Genomic DNA, 10,933 nt, shown 5'->3' with positions numbered 1-10,933 from the left:
TCTTATATACATTTTAAAAGTTATTGAAAGAGGAGGTTTATGTACCACAGTCTCCTCCTCACCTCTCTTCTTTATCACTGTATTCCATGATTGCAATGTGTACCAGAGGAAGTACTGAAATTGCCAAATGGGTTTAATTTTTAGGTTTTAATACTTTGACGAACGTGCGAACAGGACTTAACTTGCAGGATGCTGGATACACAGCTGAGGAGTCTTGCTGGCTTTTTCATGAAATAATACCAATCTGTTCTCCAATAAATCCATGGAACTGTGAAGTTACTCTAAAGTCAACAGTTGCTGCATGGTTAGTTATTTAACTGTAGAGAGAATTTGTTTTCCCTTGCCTCTAAGTCCCAGGTATTTGCTGTATCTCATGCCAGTTTTAAGGCTGACCTAAATGTCAACTTATCCTTAGAGTTACCATTCAACAGCTTTCTTTTATAGAAATGCCAAAGATATTATCAAGTGCCTCATTAATGTGGACTGGCTGCACAAACTAGGGATTGAGAAGGAATCCCAGAGCTGGAATGCAGGTGCTGATTTACAACTTAAACTCAGGTTGATCAAAGTGGCAACTTCGAAAACTTATGTCTGAATAATAAATTTTACAAAAATGTTCTTTTAAGCTCTGGATAATCAGTCCATTAAAACATAAATCCTATTGACTGGAGGCCAAGGCTTCACTCTGTGAGACTGACCATGCTACAATTCATGGAATCATAGAATGGTTTGGGTTGGAAGGGACATTAAAGACCATCTAGTTCCTACCCCCCTGCCATGGGCAGGGCACTTTCCACCAGACCAGGTTTTTAAAACACTGTCCAACCTGGCCTTGAACACTTCCAGGGATGGGGCAGCCACAGCTTCTCTGGGCAACCTGTGCCAGTGCATGTTCCAACATGCAAAAACTTGACAAAATACATTTTTTACTACTCTAAGCCATCTCCTGAAACGAAGCCAACTGCATATGAGAGGCCTTTGCAGACAGAGGACTAAGCTGAAAGGGTACTTACAGTTTGATAATGTGAGGGTGCCGGAAGAGTTTAAGGTTTTGAATTTCTCGTTTGATCTTCCCAACCACATCCAGGCTGCGGATTTTCTGTCTGTTCAGTATTTTTACTGCTACTTTGTGCCCTGTCAGCTGGTGTTCACCAACTATTAGAAAAAGAGCATTGCAAAGTCACTAAACAGTGAAGCAAGAGTCATGCCAGCAGTTTAGCACACTGTGATTTATAAGCAAAGAGCCACTCCTGAAGGGAAAAAAGTAAAAGATGAGGGCGTAAAATATTTTAAAATTGTGTTTTGTCTCTTCACTCCATGTTTTCCCAGTGGAGTCATAGAATACAGAATAGAGGGGACTTATCTGCCAAAAACACTCCAGTAAATAAACCAGAGTGAGTTATTGGAGGAGGTCATACCCTGAGCTAATTTGCAAGGATTTATAGCACGTAAAAGCTAGATTAATCAGAAACAGATATATTTAAAAGGCAGAGGAGAATCTCCACTGTCACACTGACTGACTAAATCCCTAATAAACCCAGTCTTAAAACTAGACCATCGTACTTCTTTTTAAAAAAATTATATAGGGATTTTCCCTGCCCAAAATAGGACTGCAGGATTTGCATTACTAAAATGAATTTCTATTTATACTTCCTCGAGCGTGCTCCTTGGTTTGATGACAAGCTGCAGGAACGCTGCTGGACTGCAGGAGCAAATTCTGCTTTTAGGAAAGACGCAAACTTCAATATGGGGTTTTATAAAATGCACTTAGTTCACTGAGATGCTGATGCTTATCTACTGTGTTCAGGGACAAACCGTAACCACAAACTGGGAGCAGCACCACTGTCACTGGGGGGATTGTAATTAATAATGTGAAATGACTTCAGCATGTGATCCATTTGTTATCAGACTACACAAAAAAATAAAAAGCCCCTAGGAAGCAAGATTTATACTGAAGTTAAGAGCAGAAACTGTTTGAAAACTGTCAATTGTATGTTTATATCTAAAAAAGGTTCTTTGTCCACGAGTTACCTCTTCTCAGTATTTTTTAATGTGATATTAATATGGTGACATATGGATGGTCTCCTCAAGGCTGCACAGAAAACCTGCTTACAGTAAATATTTGTGCTCTCTAATCATGAACGTTACCCTTCCAGTAATAACATAGAGCTCAAGGAGTTAATTAGCATGAGTAAACCTTGTTATTACATTATTAGAGCCTGTAATTTTGGAGGCTCTAATGAACTGATCAGAAGCAAATGGTGTGAGAAGCGCAGGGCAGCAGAGCCGGCACCGCTCAGGGCACACCAGGTCACTATTATTAGCCACCAGATAAGACCTGCCAGAGATTCTTTCCTCAGTAAGAGCATCCTAAAAATAAAACACTTTACTGCCCTTGAAAATTAAAGCACCACTTTGCATGTCCATTTTATTCCTCGTAATACTTAAAACTACTAGATGAAATGAAAATAAACTCAGCTTTGCAGTATAGATGCAATTTAGGGATTAGCTGAGGGCTGGAGGAGACAGATAATTCCTCTTGTGCAGTGCAAGGAGAGGGCTGTAAATAGTCCAAGGAGGCATTTTCCATGGTGTATCCTTAGGAAGAAGAGAGCAGGGCAGTGCTGGGGTTGCCCCCATGGCAGGGAGGCTCTGCTGGAGCAAAGGTGGGCACAATAGCACATGTGCAAGGGGTACAAAACCAAGGGGCTTGCAGGGGGGCTGGGATACAGCCTCTTCATTCCCTGCAAGCAGTTCTCTGAAAGTTGTGCCAAGAGTAGTCTTATAAAGGGCACTGATCTCTCTTTGCCAAGGCTGTCAGGGAATATGCACAGTATATGTTACACTGAGGAGGCTGGGGAAGCATGACAGAAAGGTGCAAGAAAACTTCAGCACGACATCTTCGAGATCAAGTCTTTTCCCAGCAGTATTTCATTAGGTCAACTATAGTTCTTTCTTTCCTGGGAGCACAAAAAAAACTACTTTGAAAGCTGCCCCTGATTAATTCAGCTCCATTAAAGAATTATAACACACTAAGCCATTAGTTGGGAAACTGAGGAACAGCAAAGCAAAGGAGTTTATCGCTGAACAAGGACAAACCCCCTGATTTCTGCCACCCTTTGTTTCAGGACAACCCTTTCTGGCCTTGCTTCAGCATATGCTTTGAAAAATTTTTATTATACACTTGAGGAAAAAAAAATTCCCATGCCTGGAATGAATAATTACTGTTTTTAATACTATTCCCAAACAGTTCATCCCCTTTCCATCCGTGACAAACAATGTGTAACTCCACGAAGGTTTGCTAGCACAAACACATTAATAATTAAAAATAAACAGTCTATTTTGTAATCCATCTTTTGCTTACAGTAAGCATTAGATACAGAGATATTATTGTTTCTGTCCCCAGTGACTTGTTAAGCCTCCTTGAACGCTGAGAGAGAGAGACAAAGAGAGAACACAACTTCCTATGTGGTGGGAGACTTTTAAGCCTTTGAGGTCTCTCTAGCTACAGCCTGTAGTTGCAAGAATTTTGACATGGGCAGGAAGGACAATCTTCTCTCTGCCCACAAAGTCACTGTCTGACCCCATACACTGGAGCACACCGGTGGGATGATCTGGCCCCAGGATCACTCAGCAGTGGCAGGTCCCATGTTTCCCACAGGTGTGGAAGAGGATGCTTGTGCAGCTCCTCTGGGTTTGTCTTCTCACCCCAAGAGTGGGCAACGGTGGCCTTGGCTGGTGTTCAAAAAGCCTCCTCCCTCCCTCCCTCTCACTCCCTCCTCAGATTAAAAACCCAGTGGGAGGAGGGAGGGCTAAGCAGTAGCATTAGACAGGGGATTGAGCATGTCTTGTCTTTTAGTGACAGGGACTCAGGTAAGCTCCACCAGAGCTTAAAACTAGCAACTAGGACTCTGCTGGGGTGAGCAGGGGAGATGGATTCAACACTGAGATGAGGAGCGGTAAAAAAACCAAACAGCCATGAGGGTCAGGTGGCAATACTGACCCTAAACTCCAAAATACAGCACCAAACAGGACACAATGTGAGTGCCCTTGTCTGCTACCCATCTGCTCACACGTGTGACTGTGTGACAAGAACACTTCAGCATCAGATGCTCTTACAAAGGGGAGAGGTATAATAGAATTAGTTTTGAAGAGAAGACTCTTCTCATTTACTTAGTCTCATAAGAGAAAAAACGAGGAGGAATAGTGATTATAGTACCATAAGCATAGATAACAATTAAAAGCCCTTGACAGCATGTTTCTTTACAGCATGTTTTTTAACTCTTGCAAATGCTTCAGGGGAATGTAAACATTTATGAAGGGGAGAGAAAACTCCTTTCCTATCAGCTGTGCTGGCCCTTATCTCAGCCTAAAGTTAAAAATGAAATCCATCCAAACCACATATTTAGCAAAGCTGTATTAATTCTGTCCCAGAGCCACTTGCTCATATGTTATACCACCCTTCCTTTCCCTTTCCTTTATCTGCTCAGTCTCCTTTAGTTTATCATCCCTCTGACACAAGGTGTCCTTCAGCAGCAACGCTACAGTGCCTGGAAAAACAGGATCTGATCCCAACTGAAGGCCACGGAGGTGTCATCATAACAAATATAAACATAACCCAAGCACTGCCAGTCCTTGAGGGACCACAAACTTGTCACCTCAGTGGCAAATAAGAGTGGGTGAGAAACCACCAAGGCCCCCGGGGATGTCATGCATGGCACCACGTGGAAAAATATTTGGGTTACTTCACCGGATTTTGACTGAAGCTCTCCAAGCTGCATCCTCTGTGAACCTCATTGTGTGACGGCTGTGGTCAGGAGAGAGCTTCTGGGGACCAGAAGGGTAGAACACACCCATGACAAACACAGTTTGTCTAATCTGTTCTTACCAACCCTCAGAGGAGGAGATGCCACCTCCTTCCTTCAATGCTTTGCTAAACTCAAAGGTCCAGGATCTTCTCCACAGTTCTGTTTCTGCAAATTAATCTTACATTTGGCCTGGAGGACAGGGAAAATAACTATACTTGGCAAAATCCTGTGTAATAATGTTGATCCTTGGCATGAGACCTCCTATCCATTCACCACATCAGCTCCTGACACGTTCCTCTCTTCTAACAGATGCTGTATCCTCATCACCATTTCCAGCTGGAATGTCAGTATTATCACCAAAATCTTGCTCTCATCTGCCAACCTATTTACTCCCTTCCATGCCTTGTGTGGGCTTTCTGTAAATGGGATCAAGAAACTGAATGGGCTTAAAGCAAATAGTTTCTTGCAGTGTTCAGCTAGTTTTTAGGAGGATCAGTTCCCTGATGACCCAGACAGTGCTGAGCCAGAAGAAACATCCCAACAGGGGGCAAGGACCTTTGCTGTCACATCTCTGGTTTCTAATGGCTCAAAGTCACTGTTCAGCTCCAGCCATAAACTCAAGTTCTGGTTAGTAGCCAATGTCACTCAACCCTTCCTAAAAAAATTGCCCTTTTTTTTATTTCCTTAATAACAGTAACCCTTAAAAATAGCAAATTATGATTCATTAACGTTGAGGAGTAAGGCAGGAAAAAAGTGCCTCAAACGAAAGCTTGTGCAAGGCAGAGTTTGAAGAAAACACATCAGCAACAAGAAATGTCACTGATGGCACTGCCTTCTTTCTGAAAAAGCAATTATTATACACAACACACACAACACTTGAATCAATCAAGCAAAAATCTCTTTACTTTTCTCATGTGAATATAGGTTTTTCTAAAGCCCATTTAAATTAAAATGCTAGATTTCTGTATAAATAGGAGATTTCATTTCTTCATCTCAGTTTCCAATCTCAAGTACAAATTTCACCTGTCTGTTGTAGGCAAAACATGAAGGAAAAAATATGTAAAGGATACTACTCATCTATAAAGGCTTTTGAGCTAAGAAATCTCTCATGTTATTTGAAATGTTTCTTTGGAAACTGTCAGTTTTTAACAAAGTTGGGCCATAGGTGGGGTGAGGAGTATTTGTGCTAGTCAAGGAAAAAAAGTCTTGTTGGTGGGCTTAATTTGGTCTGCCTTTGGAGCACTTTTTGAGGTCTGCTAGTATAGATTTAAATGGTCCTTACTGTTAGAAGTATTTATTCCAATAATTCTTTAGTCAGTAAATTTGTGGCTTGGGATTAAACTGAGCAATATATTTTTAGGGCCCTGATTAATAGTCACAGGTGGATTTAACTCCAGTGGTTGTGGTGGCTTCTTTCCTCTGCTGTCAGTTTTGGTTTATTTTAAAACTCCAGTCTCTGAGTGGGGGCACATCACCCCCTCACCGAGCCACATCCCAACAGGGTAGAGGACACTGAGTGGGGCAGCTGCTCCCCAGGCTCAAGATAAACCCATTTCCTACTGAGAAAGACAGCTATCCATTACTGCTTAGACAGTGAATTTTGTTGTTCTTTTGTTTTGCTCTTTTTTAATATCCTGATTAAAAAATAAAATTTTAATGTAATGGCAGAACTCACAGGAGAAAGAAATACGAATATTCACAAACCTTACAGTCAGATAAAGCAAAACTGGTACCTTCAGAATGTGAGCTGGCTGCTCTGGTATGACTGATCAAGGAATTCTGGTGTGGAGCCCCAAGCCAACATGATCCCTCCATCCTACCATCCTGGCATGGTTTGGGTTAGAAGGGACCTTAAAGATCATCTCATTCCAACCCCCCTGCCAGGGACACCTTCCACTTGACCAGGTTGCTCAAGGCTTTATCCAATCTGGCCTTGAACACCTCCAGGGATGGGGCATCCACAACTTCTCTGGGCAACCTGTGCCAGTGCCTTACCGCCTTCACAGTCGAGAATTCCTTCCCAATATCCCATCTAATCCTGCCCTCTGTCAATGTGAAGCCATTCCCCCTTGTCCCGTCACTGCACACCCTGTCAGAAGTCCCTCTCCAGCTCTCTTGCAATCCCTTTAGGCACTGAAAGGTGCTCTAACGTCTCCTGGAGCCTTCTCTTCTCCAGGCTGAACAACCCGAACTCTGTCATCCCTGCCCGGCCCGACCCCTCCATCCCCGCCCGCTGCCGGAGGCGCTCCCAGCCTGTCGGGGCGCCGCTCTCTCCCCGGGGCGATGTGCGGAGCGGCGGCAGCACAACCCCCTTTCGCTCCCGACTCCTCACGCCCACCCGAAGCACCTGCCGTCCCTTGGAAAGAGAAGGCGCACCGAGGACCGCGGCCCCGGGTCCGAGGGGCAGGATGCCGGCAGTGCCCGGTGTGCGGTCCAGCCTTCCCATCACCTCCCTCCCAGCGCGGGAGCAAAGTTTTGGTGGGTCGTGCTCGCAGCACCGGCAGCTGTCACAGCCCGTGCTACCGAGGGACAAGGGCTGCATCTCTCACCACCCCCGCCATCCCCACCCCGGGAAGCGGCCGCCTCCCAGCCCGTGCCCCCCGAGGAGGCTCCGCCAGCCGCTCGCCCCCCGCCGCCCCCCGGGGATGCTGCGCGGCCCCGGCGCGGCGGGGGAGCCGGCGAGGGGAGGGGAGGGCAGGGGATGCGGGCGCGGAGGCCGCGGGAGAGGGGAGGAGGGAGGCGAGAGGCGGCGGCGAAGGGGCCCCGCCCGCGGCCGCGGTACTCAGCTCTTGACTTTGCCGAAGGTGCCGACCCCCAGCGTGTCCCCCAGCACGTAGTGGCCGATCTTCACCCGCCCATCGTGCTTCTGCTTCTCGGCCATGTTCGCCCCCCGCCGCCGGACCACAATGCACAGGGCGGACCGGCGCGGCTCGGCGGGCGGGAGCGGCGGGAGCGGCGGGGCGGGGAGCGCCGGGCACGGCCCGGAGCGCGGGGGCGGGGAGGGGCGCGCCCGCCGCCCGGGCCAGGTGGGAAGGGGAGTGGGGATGGGGAGATCTCCTTGGCTCCGGGTGCACCTGCCGGCGGTGACAGCCCTTTAGGGCGGCATCCGCCTGCGGGTGACACCCTCCTCGAGTGGCACTGTACCTCGGGGTACACCCTCAGTGCCGCACACCTGCCTGCGGGTGACACCCCTTTAGGGTGGCACTGTTCTTGGGGTACACCCTCTGTGCTGCGCACCCGCCTAGGTTGACTACCATTTAGAGCAGCATCTGCTGGGAAGTGTCACCTTCCTCAGGTGACATGGTCCTTGGGGTACTGTACACGTGCCTGGGGTGACACCTCTTTACAGCAGCATCAGCCAGAGGTGACACCCTTGGTGCATGTCCATCTTCTGGTGCACCCTATAGGATTTCAATGCTCCTTGGGGTGCACCCAGTTTGGGGTGTGCCAGCCTGGGGGTGACATCCACCTAGAATGACACTGTCCTTGGGATAAACCCTCCCTGCCCACACCTACCTGGAGAGACATCCTCCTTGGGGTGATACCACCCTTAGGTTACACCCTCCTTGGGGGTACACCTGCCTGATGGGGACATAGTTCTTGGAGTGCACCCTCCTTTAGGTGTGCCCTCCTTGCAGTGTGCTAGGCTTGAGATGGCACGTGTCAGAGGGCTGCTGGTGGCAGTCTCCTTGGAGTGACACCTGTCTGGAGGGGTGCAGCTGCCTAAGAGTGACAGCCCTTGGAATACATCCTGCTTGCAGTGCACTCTGCTTGGGTGGAACCTTCCCTATAGTGTGCCATCTCTGGGGTGCACCTGCTTGGAGGTGGTATCCTCCTTGGAAAGCACATGCCTGAGAGTGACACCGTTCTTGGAGTGACAGGCACCTGAGGGCCACACTGTCCTTGGGGTGCATCATCCCCTGGCTGTGAAGGATGTCACACCTACTTGGGAATGCACCCATCAGAGGGTGACAGTGTCTTTGGGGTAAGCCCTGCTTTTGATGCTCCTTCCTTGTGTCACCCTCTTCTTGGTGACACTGTACTTGGAGTCCCCAAAGAACACATTCCTGCAGGAGGGATGCTGGGGGTGGGAAGCATGGCCTTGCGTGCACCCTCCGAGGCTCAGCTGTACCTTGGGCTAGGTGACAAGGTGTGTGAGTAGGAGGGACGGATGGTAATGGAGAAACATGGGCAGGTGGAGGAGCAGGGAGGGAGGGGGGATGTTTTGTGTTAGAATGATTGGGTAGTGGGCTGAAGGGCCAGAAAAGAAAAGAAGTGTCAATACCTGCCTGGTTGGTTGGTGCCATATCCTGGGTCCTGCATGCTGAGGAAGGGAGACGGCACTTATGGATGTCTCCTTGCTCCCCTTCACTCCAGACTGCAGGCTGGGTGAAGAGGAGACCCACTGAATGTAAGTAAATTCCTGAGCACTGGGAAGAGCTGAATTTGGGGTGATGGTGGTGCTTCCCACTGATGGCAGCTGCTGGGCAGTGTATTGGGTGTGGTGGTGGATGAGCAGTTCTCACTTGGCAAAGCAGCCTTATGAGCCTTCTTGTGGATCAGTAGCTGTGTTAATGCAAAGGAGCAAAACAGATGCACGGGGAGGGAAACATCAATAACAAGAGCAGTCAGTGCAGCCAGCTGAAACCATCTCATATCTTGGCAGCTCATGAGCTAGCGGCTCATCCTAATGATAGTGTCATACATTCCTTAGCATTTCAACCCTAGGACAGCCTGTTAGGGTAATGTTGTGTATGAAATAATAACATAGCTGCTCCAAGTGGGCTACTGCTTGCTAGAATTTCTCATTAGAAATATACTTCGGGGGGAAGAAAATTCTGTCCTGAAGGGAACACCTATTTAGTGATCTTTTCTGTAATGAAGCTTTCTGTTTTTACTCATTTACAAGACAACTGCAACCCCCCAAAAAAGAAAGCCCTTGCCATGATGCACAACAGTGAGCAGCTGGTGCAGGTGTGTTCACTATAAGGTGCAGTCTGGTGTCCTCAGCTGCCTCTTGCCTCAGTGATGGAACCCCAGTGAATCCTGTCCTGGGACCTCTGTGTCTTCAGAGCAGAACTCAGGCAAAGCAGGAGCTGCTTCTCAGCTCAGATGGGAGAAATGGGTCTGTTGTTTATGCAGAAGCTCAGATCTATTTCTCTTTCAAGCAATCACTCAATGGACATTTTCAGCCAGAAGTCCAAAAGATTTTCTAATGAAAGCAGGGTGTTCTCCCTCTTCTCCTAAGTAAGACATAAACTTTGAATCACATGAATAGTTCACATAAAAAAAAAAAATGCATGCTCATCCCAAATAAGTAGCATGGTTGAATACTGAAATTGATCTAGCATATCTGAGAAGTAGTCCTGCCACATTTTAATAGTGTTAATTTGAAGGTCTTTGTTTCTTATTCAGCTACATGAAGTAGCAGAAGGCAGTCACAAATGCAATCCATGCTCCAAGGTAATAAAGAGCTATTTGGGAAGCTGGAACAGTGTGTGTAAACAAAAGATACCTGATAAAATAATAACAAGACTATGCAACTGTGCTATCATAAATAAAAAAATGACAACTTAATTCAAGAAATCCAATAACATAAATAACTAAAATAAGAAGCTGGAGGTAGAACAGGAAGGTTGCTGTAATACAAAACCGTATGTGGTATAATAAAACCATATCTTTTCAACCAGAACAACAGACATGAATTATGTGAAGGCATAAGAGAAACAGTATTTACGAACAGTAAACTTCAGATAATATAGTAATAATACTATCTCCTGGGAAGCCTGAGAAAGCTCTATCATCTTCAGGCAGCTGCAAAGTTGTCAGCCCATGCAAGTCTTTACCTTGGAAGCTCTGGGCTCTCCTCTGTCTTTGCTCACAAAAGCACATGGGGTTTGTTTGATCTCCCCTTCCAGTCCTGGCAAGCCCTGACTCTGCCTGAATGAAGCACCACACAAATAGGCGTGAACTTGAATGGTGTTTGTTTAATGGTTAAACTAAAATGTTTAACGGGAGCTGCTGTATGAAGATGCACTGTTTTGCCATCCTGCTTGTTTCCTAAAAGTTGGTAACTAAATCCCAGAGCAAACTGATCTGTCGTGAGTGTTTCCACTGCCTGTTAT

The 10,933-nt window shown here is 46.8% G+C and overlaps 1 protein-coding gene across 1 annotated transcript in view; it reads right to left on the bottom strand.

The window, feature by feature from the left end:
- The window catches only part of PRKAA2 (protein kinase AMP-activated catalytic subunit alpha 2), a 23,719-nt gene extending 16,030 nt beyond the window's left edge, over positions 1-7,689 (bottom strand). Inside the window, exons 1-2 of the mRNA XM_017805294.1 lie at positions 7,596-7,689; positions 1,014-1,155 (exon numbers count right to left, since the gene is read on the bottom strand). Of these exons, the coding sequence (XP_017660783.1) occupies positions 1,014-1,155; positions 7,596-7,689 (236 nt within the window). The remainder of the gene's footprint in view (positions 1-1,013; positions 1,156-7,595) is intronic.
- Positions 7,690-10,933: the final 3,244 nt, after the last annotated feature.

Source organism: Lepidothrix coronata, unplaced genomic scaffold (genome assembly GCF_001604755.1).
Source record: "Lepidothrix coronata isolate B3197 unplaced genomic scaffold, Lepidothrix_coronata-1.0 Scaffold12, whole genome shotgun sequence".
NCBI lineage: Eukaryota > Metazoa > Chordata > Aves > Passeriformes > Pipridae > Lepidothrix > Lepidothrix coronata.
Note: the sequence above shows the minus strand (reverse complement) of the source record. Positions and strands in the feature narration are given on the sequence as shown.